The sequence below is a fragment of the Accipiter gentilis genome, chromosome 16, assembly GCF_929443795.1.
Source record: "Accipiter gentilis chromosome 16, bAccGen1.1, whole genome shotgun sequence".
NCBI classification, from domain to species: Eukaryota; Metazoa; Chordata; class Aves; order Accipitriformes; family Accipitridae; genus Astur; species Astur gentilis.
In genome coordinates this window covers 21,268,745-21,289,518 of record NC_064895.1, presented here as the reverse complement: position 1 = coordinate 21,289,518, position 20,774 = coordinate 21,268,745, and the positions used below count along the sequence as shown (strand labels likewise).

Below are 20,774 nucleotides of genomic sequence, written 5' to 3'. Positions count from 1 at the left end.
ACTGGGGTGGGGTATTCTTAGATCTTATTTGCATATAGAGACACATTAGGTATATTGCCTATCATTAGGGTTGTATTCATTTTTTCCATTTACATTCAAACAATCACAGGGCATACAAAGAAGATCCCTCAAACCTCAAGCCTTTTCATGCTTTATCTTCATCCACACAACTGAGGAAGGAGGTGAGGGAAATAAATGAATAAATAAAATTTAAAAAAAAATAAATCAGAGACATCTGACAAATTCTTATAATTTCAGAATGGTTACTGAAAAACAAAAAAAAGTTCTAAGACACATACTGCATATCATTGCTTTTCAGTTCTGAGATTTCCTCCTCCTACAAAGAATTAAAAAAGAAAAGGCTCTGAATGTTTCCCTTCAAGATACAGACTAAGTGCCTGGAGAAAACTTCCTCTCTTCAGTTTGACAGATGGGTGGGGAGGATGGAGGACAGAGATCAGTGGAACATGCACAGTCAGCAGAGAGAACCACCCCGAGCTGTGATACAACTCAGATACCAAGAGAACCTTGAGACAGGTCAATGACATCTTTACACCAAAAGCTGAGTGAAAATAACTTAATGGGTGTCTCTCCCATAAATGAGGATGCAAGTTTTTGGCTTATTATTAGTAAAGTTTCTCCTACCAAGAGGAAAGATATACAGGGAAGTTCAGAATTAGAAACAAAGAGAAGAATATACAAAGATGCTTGGCATCTTTGTTTTCTGAGCATCCAAAACAAGGAGGAGACACCACCACTGTAAACTAGATGTTACTGCAAATAAAGTTTTGTATGTATACACACGTAAATTGGAAAAGAATTCTGACGGAAAGGTTTGCCAAAAACATAGTTGTCAAAATAAATGTAAGAAGATCTTGGAGAAAAAAAATAATATATACCAAGAGCAGTATCTGTTTGGGTTTTTTTTAAATGCATTGAAGAAGTATTTTCCTAACTGCAGCCTACTTATTATTCAAATAATTATTATGAGAGTATCTTCACACTCACTGCCTTTCTAGACTGTGGAATATCAGAATCATAAGCCCCAACCAGTGCTTCTGGTAGCAGATTTACTCTGTGTTATGTCAATTTTAGTTTTCTTATCATTACAATGCTGAAAAAAATCCCAACTTCTTCACAGTGCTGTCCACCTTTAGCAGTTTTTTCTTTTCTTTCAGTGTCACATGAACTCAGACCCTTTGTTAATGATATTCCAGCTGCCACTTTACCAGACTTCCTTACACAAAATTTTATCACAGTCCTATGCTTCAGACACTTTTTTGCTTCACTTCTTTATTTCTGTCAGCAAAATAAGAGTTTTCGTCATAATTACAATCTGGTTCACACAGGGAAGCACAGTAACTAGAATTTGGACACTGAGGCTGCAAATCTGTTTTTTCTGTTTTAATTCTGTCAACTGGAATGAGGCAGCACCTACTTCTAGAGTTGACTGCATGGCCAGCAGCAATTAAGGCATGAGCTAGATTGTTCTCCTCATACAGAACATCCACCTCTAATCTCATTTCAGAGCCATAGTGTTTAAAATGAAATATCAGACCAGGTTTACTAAGAAGTTTCTGAAACAGAAGTTTAGCTTCATCACTCCAGTATTCCCCGCTGGCAGGAACTATATCATGTAAAGAGCAAGAGTGTGCCAAGCGTGGTAAATAAGACAGACTTTCTGGAATAACTTTAAGTTTATGGATATCAGAGTAAGGGATGCTCTTCAGAAAGCCATAATCAATAAACTTGAGAGCAACAGACTGACTTGTTACTTCACTAATTTCTGCCCTGTTCCACTGTGCTTCCAGTCCAAACTTGATCAAGCAGCTAGCACCAGGAGCCACAAGTTCTTTTGGCAAAGCTGGCAAGTTGTCAGGAAGGTCAGAGAGCAGCAAAGACAAGTTTTGCATACAATCAAATGAGACTTCAAACTGGATGCAGAAGTTCGAAGGATCAGTGACTGCAGTTGCAAATCCAGGATACCTTTTGCCACTCTGGAGAAGCGTCCATGTGACTGAAATTATCTTGAATGATGTATCAAACTCCTTACAGTCTGTATTACTGGATTTTTCCGGTCCGACAACAATCCAACAGTCACTTAAGAGCTGGTTCAAATATTCCTGAAGCAGAATTTCCCCTATTAAAATATCTACTTCCCAGATATGAGAGGATTCCAAATATCTTGAAAACAAGATGTTTATTTCACGATTCAGGAGTGCATTTACTACATGGACAAATTGAATTTTCTTCAGTTTTTTAAAACAAACCCATTTACAAAACACAGCTTGTTTAGGAATATTTTTAATCTTATCACTGAGCATCTTTGCATTATTTAAGGACACCATCTCACACTTGCCATAATCCATGAAAAAAACTAGCATTAACTTCTCCCTAGCAAATTTCTTTATCACTTTTGAACGATACCACTTCAAGTTCCTTTCAGATTTTGTCATACATTCCAATCCTTCTTCAATGTCATCCACTCTAAGCAAATCACTTCTTTGTGCTTCTTTCACAAGCATTACATTTAACTCACGTAGTATTTGCAAATTTCTAAGTAACTGTACATGAAATTCTCCACTCTCTGAAATACTCATTACTTCTGCTCCTTCTACCTGTCCAGAATTTACATCTTGAGGAAGGACATTTAAGGGTGTTCTAGAAGTATTTTTCATCCTAACAGCTTTAGTTTTACTTTGAACATTCCTAGACTTTCTATCTCGAGGATTATCGTTTGTAACCTGAATTTGTTTTGGACTGTTTTCCTGATTACGCATTGGTGTGTTTCGCCACCTCACCCTGCCTTTTTTCTGCAGAAGGTCATTAGATATAGACTTTCCACCACAAATTACATCTACTTCCCATCGCTCTCCATGTTGCTGTAAGAACTTGTAAGTGACTGGCTTGTTATTTATTTTGCTTACAAAAGAGGAACTACTTTTACTAGTCCAGCTTTCATCAGGAACACTTTTTGCTCTGCTAAGAAAACAATGAACACTGAGCCTCGGCAAAGTTAAGAACTTTTTCTGAATCCTGGAGATTTTTGAAAGACTTACAACTGCTGCATTACCATAGTCAATGAACTCCACCTCAAAGGAGTTTCCCAATTTCAGAGTTTTAATAACTGCTCTGTAATAAAAACAATCGCTGTCATGTTCTACAACAATGAGATCCCCTACCATGAGCTCACCTAAGCAATCTTCATGACCTATATTCACCATGCTTTCATTTAATTCTTTTGCTAGTTGTACTATTACGTTTTCATCCTCTGCAAGCTGAACATAGAAACTTGATGGACTATTCATATGAGAAATACACCCTGCTACTTCAGAATTCACCCGAATATGACGCCGAGGAAGATTTGTTAATTTAGGTATATTTTCATTATCCCTTTCCTGCTGACCTGTGTAATTTAGTCTTTCATTATGAGATTCAGAGAGAGCATTTACAGTTATTTCCTTTGAATTTACAGCAGGATAACAGAGTGAGTGAGAAGCAGGCTCTCCAACCAGCGGTTCCTCTCTGTGCTCCAGAACAGCACTAACAGTACTTCTAAAATCTGGTTCTTCACTGTCCTGTAAAGTTAGCGGTTTTGAGGACCCACTACACAACTTTTGTGCGCTACATGCAGTTTGCTCTTCATGTCCAAAATTCTGTCCAATATTTGTCTGACAATGTTTATCATATACTTGGCATTTTACTTCAGATTTCAACTTAACTCTTTCAGAATTTTTAACAGCTACTTTATTAATTTTTTTGTTATTTTCCATGTGACATATCACTCCTCTGTTACTTCCAAATTGTTCTGTATAATTTTTCAGTGCCAATTCTTCCAACATTTTTTCTTTTATTTTCTGACTTACTTTGAGCTGTCCATCATACAACTCCACAATAATCTGTCCGTCTGATTCTCTGGATACAATTATAGCCTTCAGCAGTTTACCAAGGAATGTTTCCTCAAACCACCTAGTAACTCTTGCTGGAATTTCTGTCTCCCTAAGATCTGACAGAGAGCATTTAATAGCTTGCATGGGTGTGAATATTAGGTCAGTGGCAAAGTCTGGAATAGGCATCAACTGGTCTCTCTCTACCATATTCTTATTTCCAAAATCCACAAAGTCAGCACATAGATAGGATGTTGATTCCACAGGAAAAGCCAAAGCTCTATAAAAGAGACCATCTTCAAAATATCTGGCTATACATAATCGCATATTGCTGGTATCGTATTTTGCATTATTTGACATTTTACTTATGACACTAACCCTCTTCATCAATGCCTCTATAGTTTCAGTGTTTCGATTAAGCTGACAATAGAATTTTGAAGGACCATGTATATGAGTTATATAAACCTCCTCCTCACTTCCAGTTTTTATATCAAAAGATGAGTAGCAAAAACTGTACAGAGAACCCAAAGATGCAAGGTTTCTCAGACCAATACATTCAGACTGAGTGAGACCACATTCTCTGAGGAATTCCTCTGCACTAATAGATGGAGTCTGTAAGTCAACTACATTGAATAAACAGTTAGGGCTTACAAGAATAAGAGCATAAATGATGCAAGTCAGTGGTCCTCTAGAAACAGAAATGAAGTCTTCAAAACATCTGCATACTTCTTCAGAACAATTAAGTGAGTCAGTCTGTAAGGGTACACTTTTAAGTCCACATCGAAATGCTTGACTTTCCAGAGTTAGGAAATCTGGAAGAACAGCTTGAAGATCTTTAAGTAAAACTCTTTCCCGATAACCATAGTCTACAAAAAACACATCAACTTCATTTGTGGATACTTGCTGCACAACAGTTGCTCTGTACCACCTCCCATCTTTGGGACATTTAACAATACAGGCAACCTGTCCAGTTTCATAAGGACTGGTATGCTCTTTATAGTAAGTCTGAATTTGTTCCATTAAGTTATTTAGCTCTGGCAGTTTGCTTTGCAACTGACATGAAAAGTCTGCTGGGGAAACAATGCAAGAACACACCACTTCAAAAACAGCCCCTGGTTTAAACACAAACTCTTTATAAAATAATTTTTCCTCACATACTGATTTACACCTTTTAGTAATAGCACCTTTTCCAAAACAGGACAGCACAACAGATTCTCTCAGAACTGAAGGCACATTTAATGACTTTTCCTTGTGAAGCACCTCTCCATTTCTGGATACCTTATGTTTACTAATATTACAGACACTCTGTGTATTTACTTTTTTTTTTTTTAATTTGCAGGGATTCAGAGCTTGCCTTTTTTTGGCCAAATTAACAACAGAGTCTGGTATCTTCTCCCAGTATTCAGCATATCCAGCTTGAACCATGCATGTGGCAACATCTCCTTGCTGCAAACCACTCCTATAATGCGCTTTAACAATATACTTGTTGTTTTGCTTTCCAATGACATGAAGCAGCAGTACTTTGTTACACACAATGCCTCTGAAGAAATCAGTTTCTTTTTTAACCCATACATCATCAACAGGAAATGTGCAAGCAAGTGCACAACACATAGCTAAAGCTGGTAAATCAGAAAACTCAGGAAGCAATGTTTTCACATCATAACAGGGCACTGTATCTGTATTTCCAAAATCCAAAAAATAAACAGTAATGTTTACATGAAGCACTTCAATGACAACACCCCGATAGTAATGCATGTCTTTGCTATACCTGGCACAGCACAGCAATCCAGGTTCTGGGTTTTTAAGGACCATTTCATCGGCTCCACACTGGTTATATGCATCTGCAATATTTTTCATCAAGGCTTGAAATTCATTCTGATATTCACATGTTTGAATCCAGAAGTCAGATGGATTTACGACATATACCACAACAGCAGTATGGAAAGAATTCATTTGCATTTCTACTCTTTTGCAGTGGCTTGACAAAGAAATATCCCATTCAGGTAAGCAGGTTTTTATATGTTTATTTCCAGTACAATTCTTAAACAAATTGTATCTCTCATGACATGGTTTGTAGTTTAGAGCAATACTTGTGATTTTTGTTTCCAAAAGTGAGACACATGATGCAGCTGCCTCATTCAGGTTTTCTGGATGCTTAGCATTAACCCCAAGATTTTGCTTTTGCAGCGTAATATAATACAAGCGTTTAATGTCATTGAATAAATCAACGTGGACACACACAGAAGTTTGTCCTATCAAGGCCAGTGTAAGTTCTTTCAGCTGAGTTTTTATTACTGTTTCATCCTGACTACCAAAACAAGACAGTGCACATGGAAATGAAATCATTGGTAATGCCATGAACTCTACTTTAAGTTTCTGAACGCAACTAGATGGCACAGCTTCAATATTGCCAAAATCCATAAACCAGACTTCTACACGGTCAGAGAGAAGCTGTTTTATCACTCCTCTATGCCACTGTCCATTTTGCCTTTTGGCAGCACAGAGTAACCCTAAACTATCAAAAGATTTGTTATTTTCTATACTGATAGCTTCATAGTACAAATGCATAGCTCCTGTCAAATCTTCCAGCTCTTTCTGCCGTTTCTGTATCTGACAGTAAAATTTATTTGGGCTTACTGCAACAGTTATTTTTACATTTTCTTTACTGCCAACAGGTAGATGTGGAAAGAGATCATCTGGAACTGGCCAAAAATCTGTTGGTTTCTCAGAATTACTGAAAGCAAGCAACTCCTTGACCGGATACTTCTGTTTCAAGAACTGTGGCACTCTCTTACAAAGGATTCCTTGGGGAAACACTCTTAACATTTCTACAATAAGACAAAATGAATCTCCATCAATAAATTTTCCTAACTGCAGTTCAAGAACATCACTAATGATCTTCGGCACTTCTAGAATAAACAGTTGGTATGCTAGAACAGCTTTCACATGACCTGTAATCTGTAATCCTACCAGAGAAGAAAAATAGTTAATGGCTTTTGGACCCCATTTTTCTCCAAGAGGAAGTATGCTTGCAAAAACACCCAAAACTATCTTTGGAGGCAGCTGAAACAATTCATCACAAGCAGAAGCAAGATGTGTTTCCTCAACCACTAGCACTTGCCCAGTGTCGATAAGAAAAGCCTCACAGGTATGTTCTCTCTTTTCCAGAACTCTCCCTCTATGCCATTTTCCTTCTGTGTCTTCCACCAAACAAGATCCACCAATGTAAACATTATCTTTTACTTTGAACACACGTTGTATTTCATTTTGTAGTATGTAATAGTCAAGCTCGCATCCTGCCATGTATTGACCCTGGAACACTATAACCAAGCATTCAGGATGGCATTCGATATGAGTTATCTTCAGATTCATATCTACTATGTTTGGTGAAGGAGTTGGAGATTCCATCCTGTCTGCAAATAAAAGGAGTAGGATCAGCCTGATTATTTTCCATATTTTTTCTTTGTCAACTAATTCCTTACATGAAATCTGCTTTCAAAATGCTTTAATAGCATAGTACTACACTTCTGGTTAAAGTGTATACTAAACATTTAACAATGTCATGTTTTATGCAACTGGGATACGCATGACATAATTCTCTTTGTGAAGACATGTTCAGGTAACAACTGAAAAAAAGTACCTCTGGACTTGCTCTTGGGGCCACAGACTAATTTTATCAATTGACAATAATTTGTAATCAGAAAGGTCTTCACAGAATAACACAGAGAATTAAAGATTATATCAGAAAACTGCGGGGGGCGAATGGACATGCAGGGATGTGGAACCGGATAGACAGCCAGGAAGATAACTGTATTTCTTCACAGAAAAAGTATTTCTGCTCAAAGAAAACAAGAGTAGAAAGCAACAGATGTCATTTATACAATGTCTGCTCATCTAACTAACGTTACTTACATCCAGGAAATTTAACTGAAAATCTCTCCAAAGGAGATCCAATTCAGTGTTTCACTACACTGGACTTGCAGTTACCAGGAGAGTTCACCCGCAGAAGTATTCCCAGCCTGTTTCTCTCTCTTTTTAATATGTGTATGACCAAGGACTCCTCCCCTACTCACCCTGCTTTTTTTCTATGCAAATCACGTCAAATCAATGACATCTTGTAGCTCTGTGCTTTACTGTTTACTTAATCTGGCTGTCTATCCACTATCAGGTATAACTGTAGCATATTTTTAGTTTTCATAATTGCAAGGACATACAGAAGATATTATGTCCAACATTTCTGCACTGCCCATCAACTAACAATTGTGCCAGGTGTGTTTTGTATGGTCTCAACACTCCAATGCTGACAATTTAAGTATTTTCAAACCCTTCAGATACTTCTCTGACCTTCATCTATAATCTGGTCTCCAAGATCAGCTTCCAGTTCCATTTTTGTCAATGGATCTGTGATTTCACCTTATTTAAAAACACTGCACGTGCCCATAAGTTAACCAAGCAATTCTATAAAATAAACTGGTGTGCTAACAATGTAATTAGGGGTAGACAACATCTGTCAAATGCAAAGACAGTGGATAAACACACGAGGATTGACTGGACAAATCATATACTTCATTTGTGAATTTTTATATAAAGGTGAGACTTGCTGTTTCAACTACAAGTTATTAGAGCAACATCTTCCTCAGCCTGCAAAAAATCTTCAGTGGAAATGCCATGATAGTTTATCATACATGAAGTAACTACTGATCATATAATCTGTCTTCAGACTAAATATTGATCCCTATCATGCTAGTTCCACCAAAAAATAAAAATTAATAAATGAGTACTCCTACTGTAAAGCTTACCAGAACATCTCAAGCAGAAGGAAGGAGGATACAGGGCTTCTCAAAAAAAAAAAAAAAACAACCAAACAACCCAACAAACAAAAAAAAACCCCAAACCAACAGCCACCCAGTAAAACCTCCCAGTAAAAGCAGTATCTAATTAGCTCTGACAAATACCTGCTTAAACAAGCCCCCCCTATAATAAAATATAAAATAGAAAGCTAAATTCGGGGGGGGTGGGGGGGTTGGGGGGGTGGTGGTGGTGTTAGTGAAAGAAAATAGCCTTCCAAAAAGGGTTCTCTCTGCATGGAAGAAACACTTGATCACTAGAGAGAATCAAGCTTTTGAAGATGCACCACTAATGCTTTGGGCACCTTCCCCCTCCGCCCCTCCACTGAAACAAATCCCTGGCTGCAGAAACACATAACAAATGTAAACAATTTGTGCATCAACATTTCCTTGCCCATTGTCACAGCCCAAATAACAGCATCACACAGATACAGTCACATTTATACAGTTTACAAAATGACCTTTTGTTTTTTACTCACCCATATAATAGTTAGGACTTATTCAGAACACACCTTTAGAAACCTCAGCCCGCTTTTAACAACACTGCATCTCTCTACAAGGAAAGATGATAGAAAAATCATTAGAATAACACATGTAAACTGAATTCTTGTACTACTTCTCTAAATCATTCTCCAGCCCAACAAACACACCCTTAAGAGCTCCTCGTATGTAGTTCAATTACAGTATAGGATTTCAGAAAACAAAATTACAAAACTTAATCCACGGTAAGGCCATTTTCACTGCAGCTCAAAAACCACACCAGTCAGAACACTACACAGATAACCTACCACCTACTTTCTAAGCAGGAGTGGTCACACTTTTTTTTTTGTTGTCGTTTGCAATACTTCAGCCATCAAGTCTATACTCTATCATGCACCACTACAGGGCAAACAAACTTACAACGTAACAAAGGGGCTTTTAAATGCAACCAAATGCAGGACACAAGCGACAGCTTAGAGCACCTGCACTACCCTCCAGAAGCAGCAGCTCTGACCGGGGCTGTTCGACGCCCCAGGCAGCGCTCGCCTGAGAAGAGCAGGACGCAGAGCCCAGCTCGACTCGACAACGCGCGGACCGCCAGGCAGACGCTGCCGCCGTCAGGCGAGACCCGAAAGCGAAGACCGCCACCTTACAGCGGCAGCAGCCGCCTCCTTACCGCTCACAAGCACGAAAGCGACGTGCGAGAGCCACGGCCGCGAGAGCACCGCCCTTTCACACCACCCCGACACCAAAGCCAACAGCCTACCGCCCCTGCCGCCGCTCGCCCCAGGCTGACAAAATGGCGGCGCCAGGAGCCGCTCTCACACGCCGCTCGGCAAGGCACGTGCGCCGTGGCGCCAACAGCGCCTCAAAAGCCTCGCTTGTGGAGGACGGGGCTCAAGGTTGATTGGCAGGAGCGCGACGGGAGGGCCCAGCCAATCGGCACGGCCCGAGGGCAGAGGTGCCGCCCCCTGGCTTCGGCTGAGGGCTGGCGGGCGAAGTGCGTGGGCTGGCGCCGGTGGCCCGTGTTTCTGTGTGTGGGTAGCGCGGCCTGGTTCGTTTTTCTTTTCGAGTTGTGCTTGCTTGGTTGGTTGGGTTTTGCTGGTTTTCCTTTATGTTTGTACTTTGTAGCTGTCTTATTTACAAGGTGGTCTCTGAGTTTTATAAAAAGTGTCTGTGGGTCGCTAATTTGGAGCTATCTGAAGAGGATTTGGGAGCTCTTACCCTTTACCCTCATGAGGAGGAAATTCTCCAGGCTGGGAGAAATACATCTTAACAGGGTGCAAAGTGCTGCCCCACTTGCTTTTGCATGCACGCCTGTTTTTTTGGTTTGGTTTGGGTTTTGTTGTGGGTTTTTTTTCCTTTGGTAAGGGCGGGGTGGGGGAGTAGGGTGGTTTGTTCGTGGTGGTCTCTTTTTTTTAACTAAGAATACAAGCTTAGTGAGGTGGTCACAATAAGGAAACTTGGTATGAAGTATAGTTCTACAAATATCAACAGATGCTGGTATATTTATAACTGATTTCATTCTTTAGAATAAGTTCAGATGTGTATAATAATTTCTAAGGGTTTACTTTCAACTTTTACAAATTTTTTTCCACTGGTCAGGATTGCTGCAGCGTAGTTATGGTTTCCAAAGTTGGGAGAAAGAAAAACTGCTTTTGCAATTCTTAAGAGTAGTAGTAGTCTCCAAATACAGATAATACATGTTTAAAGTGGTATCATAGCTACTGGAATTAACCCTGAAATTTGCAGTTCTTAATTTAATTTTGCAGGTAAGCAGTCATGTTTGTCATGTTCAAGTTTTTTGTAAGAGCTACTTGGAACAAAGGTTGTAGAGGTCTGTCACCCATACAGCTTTAGCTTTGTATTTCTGGACAAAATGTCTAGTTTATTCTTGCATTCTTATGTTGGCCAATGTAATTCCACTACTGGCAAATTACCTTGGAAGACTGAGGTTTGCTTGGTCTGTTTACTTCTTTAACAGAAAAAAACTATACATAGTCCTTCTGAACTGTGAAGTTGTTTACTTTCTTCCCCAATGTAATGCAGTAATGTCCTGTGCATTCCCTCTGTACCCCAGTCTTCCCATTTCTGACTCGGCCTGTCTCAGATTGAGTTTTGGTTTTGGGGTTGTTTTTTTTTCCTAAGTAACAGCAGTATGCTTCAGGGTTTAGACATACATACTTCTCTTCAGGCAGCTCCTCTAGAAGGCCTTCGTACAGAAAGCATCTTGCTCTCAAAAAATACCTTTTACAGAAGGTACAGACTTTGGCAAATTTCTCAAGTCTTAAAAGTAAATGAGTCTGTAACATAACAAGTCTGTGATGGCAAGTAACTTTAGCAACTTATTATATGCCACACTTCCCCCCCCCCCCCCCCCCCCCCCCCCTTCATATAACTGTTTTCCTGAGATACTGTGTTTTGTATTGGTGTACTGGTTGGGCTTAAAAAGGCTCTCTTTTAAGACTATTTTGAATTTACATTACCTTGAATATCTTATTACAAGAGAACTAAAGAGATGGAGATCCAGTGTTTTTAAAGACTTTGGAGAACCTTACAAAACATCTGAGCATACTTGTGTCACTTCTAATAAAAAAAAGATAGAATACCAGTATATTTAGCATAGTAATAGACTGATGAAAACCTTATAATACTGAAATTTTCCTTTCTCTGGGGTGTTTTCAAGCTCTGACTAAATTTATCTATGTAGTTTTACTTGGTGTTACATGATAAGATTTCACATCCATAGAAACTCTGTTAGTCTAATCAGGCAGTTATGTAAGAATGGACTTCATTAGTACCATATTTATAGAGAAGAAAGATAAGACCAAATCTTTTAAAGAAGTTATATTCTTGCAAGATTAAAACCTCAGACTGAAATCTGGAACCCAAGATAGACATCTTGGCATCCTCTGTAGTGTGAAGGGAGGGTGCTGCCTCAGAATGGCAATTCAGAAGACTCAAGGCTAGTTAAGGAACAGTCTTGAACTTAGGAGTACTAAATATTAAAAGGGGATATGGGGTATGGCTATGTTTTTCCCTGTAATTTAGGCTGAAGTCAGTCCTGACAACAGTCCAAAACTCACTCCTGAAGGCAGAGTGCTACCACTGCTTTTTAAAGGCAGCAAGATCTATGTTTTTTCCTACTCAAATTACAGTAGTGATGGCAGCTATAATATAATAATCTTATGCTTTGGGCAGTCAGAAACAGATTCTTGCAGTGTGAGTGAGTTTAAAAAATGTGTACTACTTCCTTGCAGTGTGCCTTAACCATGGGCAGTTATGCATGGTGGAATACAGTGTGTCCCTCTTGTTTGAAGTTGTGCTGCTGTGGAATGGGTGCAAGGCAGGGGGAGAAGGAAAAACAGGAGTGACATGGCAGTCCGGCAGGGCCAATTGGATGCTGGAGCGTTCTTGCCTTTTTCTGGAAGGAAAGATCTTTTTTGCTGGTTATGCTTTTGTTACTGAATTTCTTTGCAATTTACATCATTTCAGCCTGTGAAGGAATATGTCTTTTCTGACAGTGAGGGGTGGGGGTTTTTTTAGTACAACTTTGGTTTGCTAAAGAGTTGTATGATTACTTTTTCTTTTTTTCTCTTTTTTTTTTTTTTTTTTTTTTTCTCCTCCCAGGCTTGATACCTACATTGCAAAGTGTCAAGTATGCATAAAGCACTGCCAGATCTCAGAAGCAAGCTCCTCCAATAACATTTGAGACATGAAGAGTCACTATAGGCCATTGTAAGTGTTCACACAGTAAGGAAGCACATAACAGCCAAAAGCAGAAATAGCAGTGTTGTGATGTCCCAGAACATCCCTATAGTGTGCTTCAGCAAACTTCCAAAACCTATCCAGTGTTTACATTTGAATTGTGACTGGTTTTAAGTATTGGTGAAACTACACATTTGACATTGATTAGTACTAAATCTTAAGGAGTTTTCCCACCTTTGCTTACAGTGTAAGTACTACAACCAACTCTTGAGTTTTCATCTTTTTCACTTTATTGATCTTTACAAATTTTGCGTTGCTGTCATTCTCACAAAAAGCTATATTTTCCGTCCTTGCCGTTGTTGTGAGGAAGCCATTAAATATTTTTGCTGGTTTATCCAGTATGGAAGGTTAACAAACTCTAGTAAACTTATTTATATTCCATAGACAGAAATAAGATACAATTGAAAAATAATTTTGATCTGTGAGGCTTTATTCTCTTAACAAATCTTGGCCAAGACAAAACTAAAGTGATCCTCAAGTTGTTCTTTGTCTATATCAAACTACTGAACAAGATGGTATTTCATGTGTTCCAAAACGTGTCTCTGTAAGTTCACTCAGAAATGTTTTCTCACCAGGAAAATTTTGCTATGACTCATACATAAGCTTTAGAAATAGCTAATGAAAACCTAAAACTCTTCACTAAAAAAGCCATAGTGGTCATGGTATGAAGTGGCTGTTCATACCTATTTTTATTCTGTAAGAGATGGTGGGCTGTTCCTGAGGCTGACTACATTCAGTGCACTTCTGGGCGAAATTTCTTGTGAAGGAGCGGATACTAGTTTTCCTTACAGATTCAAGTGTAATGTAAAGAAAGTAAAAGTATTCTTCTACTACAGTTTAACAGAATATTGTAAATGCAGCTCTACTGCCAACTGTCTGCCAAGAGGTAGAACATAAGCACTGTGTGAGTGAGCACCTTTGTTGAAATCAGATAATGAATAACTAATCACAGTTCTACCTAACTTCCAACTCTTAGGAAAATTGATTTTGAGCAGAGGGAGCATAAGACAAAGCTGTCCTTTGTTGTAAAAACTAAGGGGATTCTGAAACATACTACCCAAAGGATGGCTTTGGGATAACATGGACATTCATCTTCCAGTCTAAACACCAGCAGTAATCTGCAGCCTTCTTGAAGTATTCTTAGCAGGTGGTAAATATGTATTTGCTTTGATTTGAGCAGTGAAAAAAAAATGGAGAAACATTTCAATCAGTAGGATATCATATAAAAAGAGGTGAAGAATTATCAGCATCTTGTTTTCTGTTTGAGTTTCAAAATAAAAGTGGGTCTCACTGAGTTCCTTGGGGAGTTGGGGGGTGGGTGGAAATTGGGGAACGACCTACCTCTAAGGAAGGCAAGAGGTACAGATTACAAGAGAATGGGAGTATGTCCCCAACAGAGGAACAGAGGAGGGTTTAAGACTTAATCTTCTCCTTAGTGTTTCCTTCCTGGGTGACTAAATAGCTGAACTCTCATGATGCTAGTTGTATGCACCGTATGCTTACTGTAATGAATCCCATTCCGAAGCACCTGACTTTCACAAAGAGTTATATAGAGATCATAACTGCTTTGATCCCACATAGGGAGAGAAGGAGAATTAAACAAAGCATATTCTACTTTTAATCCCCCTGACTGTTCTGGATCTGTCCTTAGTGTTGCTAGGACTGTTTCTGAATATTAATACCATAAAGCTGTTACTAAAATAGATAACTGTTATACTCTTTCATTTTTAGGAAGGACAGTCTGTCACAGCAAAGTACTTTGAAATTGTTTTCTGTAGGATTTGATTAGGTCATGACATGCTAAAGTGTATGGGCAGAGGAACTTAGGCTCTGTGGCTTAGTTCCATCCCTCTCCAGCATTAGTCTTGTGCAAACCTAAAAATACATCGGTCATTTTTCTTTGCCAGAAATGTTTTTTTATTGCATGTAATCAAATTGCTTTTCTAAAAGGCACTGCAGCATTCCTTGTAATAGTATTTGTGTTTGTCTTTTAAATAAAGAGCTTTGAAAGGGAAGATGTATGTAACACAGAAGTAAGTATAAGTGAGTGGCAACAGCAGAAATACAGGACATTTCAATGTTCTAAGAATGTAGAGTGAAAGCACCTCCACTGATGATAAATCTCACAATAAATGGATCATTTTTGCCAGCTTAGGTAAGCCCAGATTTCTTGTTTAAACAATGACATCTACATTAGAAATAGGGGATATAAAAATAATGGCATCATTCTATTAGCTTTTCCTGAAAAAATTGGTGTATCTTCAGAACCTTTCACACTACAAGACCTGTATAACACTTTTTTTTTTTTTTCTGAAGTCAGTCCAAAAAGTTTGCTGGTTTTTGTAGTCGTCAACAAATTTGAAAAACAACGAGACTCAATAATCTCAAAACAAAAGTTTGTGCCCTTTTTCCTATTTTGTCTTTGAAAGTGTGTCCTCAATGTTTTGTGTTTCTGTTAACTTGAGCGTTAGCCACTAGGTGGCAGGAACAACCACAAGTTTACCTGAATGCTTGGAAATACGTTTGTGTTACTTGCAGTAGAAGGAAGGAGCACAGGAGCGATTAATTCAGTCTGACCTCTAATGAAATATGAGGGTGCATGTGCTGTAGAGTTTCACTAGAAGGGTCATCACATTTATCACACCGTCTGGAACCACTTTAAGTGTTTTCAGGTAATCTGAACTAACACTTGAAATATTTTCAATCTATTTAAGGTACCTATTTACTTAATATAGGGTCTAAATTTAATTTCAGATATTCTACTAGATCACATATCAATCTTACCACCACCATATTTTTTATGTTATGTTAATATCATCACTTACATGAAATTAGCCATTAACTCAGTAGCTTGCATATAGAAAAGCAGAGGGTAGAAACAGCTTTTACAAAATACTTTCAGTAGTAGACAATAATTATTGTTGCTTCTTAAAATAGACATTGCACATTTCAGTGGCAATAAGTGTCAGAGCAGATATGGCCATATCTTCTGACGTAATGGGCATTTTGCAGGTGAAGAAACAAGTTGAGACTTGTTAAACAGTGGGACAAGCGGAAGGTAGAATGTCTGTTAATAGGGGCCTCCCAATATAGATGAGTTTTGCTAGATGAGTTTTGCCGTACATATTACACCATACCAATACAGCTGTGCAGATACAGACCCAATATTAGTGGTGAGGTTGAGTTTCTCTGCTATGCAGTTTGTATGGTGCTGTGTGGTAAGGTCACACCACTATGTCATCTTAAAGATCAGTTAGGCCCATAATGTAGAGCTGTGTGTAAGAAGATCCTGCACTGCAGTTTTACCCTAGGTACCTGTATCTGTTGTGTGGGATGAGAGAATGTCAGGGTCCATCTACATTAGCAATTCCTGCGGCACAATCAGAGTAGATGTGTAAAGTTAATGATTTGTGCTGGTGACCAAATAACCAAGTCAACAGGTTTTAAGGGAGGGAGGATTATTTAAGATTAGCTTGAGTGTAGTCACGTGGACTGGATGCCTGCTAGCACTTGAAAAGCATTTTCTGAGTTAGTTTCATTCCAAAGAATTCATTCGTGCACTGTGCAATAGGTCTGCAGTGCTGATCAAAGCAGGGTAAGTGGGAATGGTAGGGAGATTCATCTCCTGTTCTGAACTAAAACTAATTTAAAAGCACCCAGAGGGAAGCTACACTTAGGCACTCTGTGGGTAAATTCCCAGTTCTTCAGCATGACAGTGGAAGAGTAGGGCTAATGGAGAGGTTGAATGACCATACAGGAAAAGGAGTAACCAACTTCAGAATAAAACTTCAATAATTTCAGTTCTTTATATTCAAACAGTTCCATTTTGCACAGCAAATACTATATTTCTAAAGATCTATAGATCAAAATGTTTGGTTTTAATTCTGAGATTAGTTTATTCTGAGCAGGAAAAGGAAGTTGCATATGCAGTGGCACTTCTGTCATTAGAAATATTGAATAATATTTCTATTGGGTGGTGGAACAAACTATTGCATGTAGTGATGGTGGGTGAGCTAACTGAATTGTGAGTCATGAAATCACAGGAACTAAAAGGTGGAAAAAGACCTGTTAAATCATCTAGTTGTCTCTGAAGAGACAAACTGAATGATCTAGTAGGTTTTTAACATTATTCATTTCTACAGTCAATATCGATTAACTAAGTTCTGGCCCCAACCCTACAAGCTGTATGTGAAGAAAGAGATGCAGCCTCTTGCAGAGTTTAATGAACACCATGGGTGTCTGCAGAGGTACACATTTTGGATTATGCAGATCTGACGGTACTTGTGTGGTTGTAATTCATACTCACTTTAAATCTTAGCAAACTTGTTTGTGAATTTTACACATTCAAGTAAAAATCAAACTTCCTACACTCTCAACAAAATAATTATTTTTTTTTTATTTTTTTTTTCTCAGAGACTGTCTGTGCATATGTCCACTGGATGCATAATGTTTAAGGAACATAGTCTTACCTGGAATCTCTATGCACAATTTTCCTTTAAATGTAAAAACATGTCAGAAAACAAAAAGGCTTTGGTTGCTTAAGTTTCTCCACCTCATAGTTCAGGTTTATAATCTGTAAAAGGCCTTTTTATTTGGGAATGTTGAACATCTCTATTTCCCACTGTAGCAGTGTTCAGCATCTTTTTGAAGCTGATGTCTGTGAATTAAGCCAGTCCCATGTTCATTTGTTTTTTCTTAAAAGCCTTACAATGTTAGACTTCAGTGTTAATCAGTGTTATATCCATCTTGTAAAATATTTTACATCTTTTCTCTGTTTACAAACAGAATGAGTTCTCTCAAAATCTTTCCTGGCATTTGTCATTACCCATTTGTATGAAATTTGAAATCACAGTGCAAACAATAGCAATGTTCATTACAACATCTGCTTGCTTTTCATACTTTCAGCACAACCTGTTCTGTCCTACTAGCACTCTCAGATAATCATATGTATGTGTGTGGCCTTTAGCACTAGTTCTGTTTTTAATGAATGACCAAATCCTACCTTCAGATAGACTGAGGAAGTTTGCTGTGTACTGAGGTATCTCCATACATAATTTCATCCATTTAGAGATGAGTTTAGAAATAGATTTTAAGTTAAAATATCTTAAAATTACTTTTTCTGGTAAGTTTTAGCTATTTATACAGCATAAAGCAAAAATATTTCTGCACTATGGTCTTTCAGACAATATACTGGAAAAGTATGATATACTACAGTATTTTTAATTGCTGCAGGGTGCTGATCCACTCTTGGAATTGAAGTACAGGATTTTGTCATCACATGTATTAAAGGGGCAAAGACAGGCTGAAATTCACACCAGCACTGGGAGAAAATTTTGTCCTTATTGAAGTCAATGGCAAAACTCCCATTGAATTCACTGGGGCAAGGATTTCACTCCATATATTTAAGCAACAAGAGAAGTATTACATGTGTTACTAATATTGTGCGGAAAGTAAAAACAGAAAGATTTTCAGTATCTGTTTGGCTTTTCATTGTTTGTGCTGCGGATTAGTTTTGATTCTCAAGTCCCCTAAAGCACAAATTAAACATAGGTAGTTTTCACTTTCAGGATCTGCTTGCACAGTCAAGACTTCCACAAGTGCATCCATGTACCTGTCAATGTTTCACTGAGTTTTTCATCTCTGAATTTGATTGTAAGATCAAGACTCCAAAGACGACAGTACCACAACTGAAAGATAGAATGTACTCAGTAGCATGATTTTTCACTTGAAATTCACTCCCACTTGACCCAGAGCTTGGCTACATTCAGGAAATTATGTAAGTCGCACCTCCAGATCCAGACTTTGTGCTAAGCTCTTTTCCCAGCATTCAGTCTACTCTTAAGTTTTCCCCTCTCTGTCATGTAAAGTGGTATTTCTGGGCAGGTGGAGATTTCTGCTTCATATACTTTACTTTTTACTTGCAGTCTAAGCCATGTAAAACACATTCAGGCCTTGTACATAGTAGGTTTTTGGTACTAGCTCAAATGCCTTAGTGCAAAACCTAGTCCCCTTACACTCTACGCAGATGTGCTGTGAGATTTACCAGTGCATCGTACCTTAGTTTCAAAACAGCAACATCTAAAGCAGTGGCTAAAAGGTCTGAATAAACATGGTTCCAAATATTACCCTATGGATTTCCATATAAATTTTTTAACAATACTTTTTTTCTATATAGATTTCTTTATACAGTAACGGGGAATGTTCTAAACTAAGAAGTCATAAGGCATTACTGGATGTTGTTAACAAAGTGTTTCACTTGTATGTTAAGAATAGATTTCAAATACTGAGACAGCCAGTCATCTTCAAAACGAGTGCATGTCCAAGGGGTAGTTATGCACAGTTCATGTACAACCCATGTGTGCACAAAATGAAATTAACTCTCTAATTCCCACATACTGCTGAACATATGTATCACCAACGTGCTTGTACTCATGTTTTGTAATGCATGATCTTACCTTGAAATACTTAATGTGGTGAGACCAGCATTTAAGATAACAAGTATGCTCTTGAGTAATAAATTATGATGACCTGCTAAGATCGCTACTGCTGTATCTACGACATATGGAGATAAACATAAGGTCATAAAAGAAACCTCACATACAAATTATGTTTATACTCTGTAGAGTTTTTTTTCTTTCTTTTATGAAGAAAATACAGTACTGATAATTGGTGTAAAACCTGAATGCTTTTGAAAACAGGGGCATGTCATAGAAAGGGATCTCCTGATCCATCAAATCTAGGCCACTTTTACCAGCTGTCTTACACGTGACTCAGTTCTTAGTTTACAGGCTTCATGTTAATTTTTTTTTGGTTTGGAGATATTTTTTTTCCTTCTGCTGTCCTTGTTGAAATATTTAGATACAAATTTTTTTGGTGAGAATAAAATATCTTTACTTGATATTTGCATGTATGGAACAATGAAATTCTTTTTTTTAAAAAAAAAACATAGCAAATAAAGAATGTCAAATTAAATGTATAATTGCAATTACTTAACAATTAAAGGAAACTCACACTTTTATAACACTGTTACAAAACATACCTCCATCAGAGAGGAAAATATGATAGTATTTGTAATTTTAGTACACCTTTCCTGTCTGGATTTCAGGTGAGGTTTGTGAGAAGGAGCTTGTCCTTCCCTGCGTTGAAATATATTTTCAACTTTATTAAGAGCTCCCAGTTAATGGAAGCTACATGATACTGTTCTCTTGGTCAATGCATTTGTAAATTAACACACAACTTAATGATAATTAGTGTAGGAAAAGGAGGACTGTGTTTATTACAAGTGGAGATTTTCAGGTCTAACTCCTTCAGATTATTATTGGTAACTGCCGTGATATTTTCCATTTTTGAGGATGAATGCAACATTATAATTTTCTTATGGAAACTTTATTTAAGACCACAAGTTACAAATATTTTATATTAAATGAGAATCTTATTCATATGTAAGTACAGTAATCCTGAATCTTTCCTGAATATCTTATTACCAAACAATGCTACTGTGAAACTGAAGTTTATGCTTCAGACAGTTCTTGTAGGTTAAAAAGTGAATAAGTTAAGCTCTCACGCTCTTTTACTAGTTTCAGTTTAATCAAATCTTAGTATTTGTGAAGCAAGTTGTTACGTTCTTAGTAGATTTGCAATACGTCACAATTGACCCCTGACAATCTTCATAAAATGTTACCTGCTAATTCATGCATCAAGCTCCATAATCTATAGATAGAAGTTTGTCAATTAAAAACAGGGCAAAAACAAACAGAAGGAATACTTCATTACCTGTACCATGTTTTAATAT

The 20,774-nt window shown here is 37.8% G+C and overlaps 1 protein-coding gene across 1 annotated transcript; it reads right to left on the bottom strand.

Annotated features, from left to right (window-relative positions):
• Window positions 1-1,228: 1,228 nt before the first annotated feature.
• Window positions 1,229-7,307, bottom strand: TDRD15 (tudor domain containing 15). Its single transcript, XM_049818723.1, has one exon. It carries the CDS (start codon window positions 7,293-7,295, stop codon window positions 1,269-1,271), a length of 6,027 nt encoding a protein of 2,008 aa, XP_049674680.1. The 5' UTR covers window positions 7,296-7,307; the 3' UTR covers window positions 1,229-1,268.
• Window positions 7,308-20,774: the final 13,467 nt, after the last annotated feature.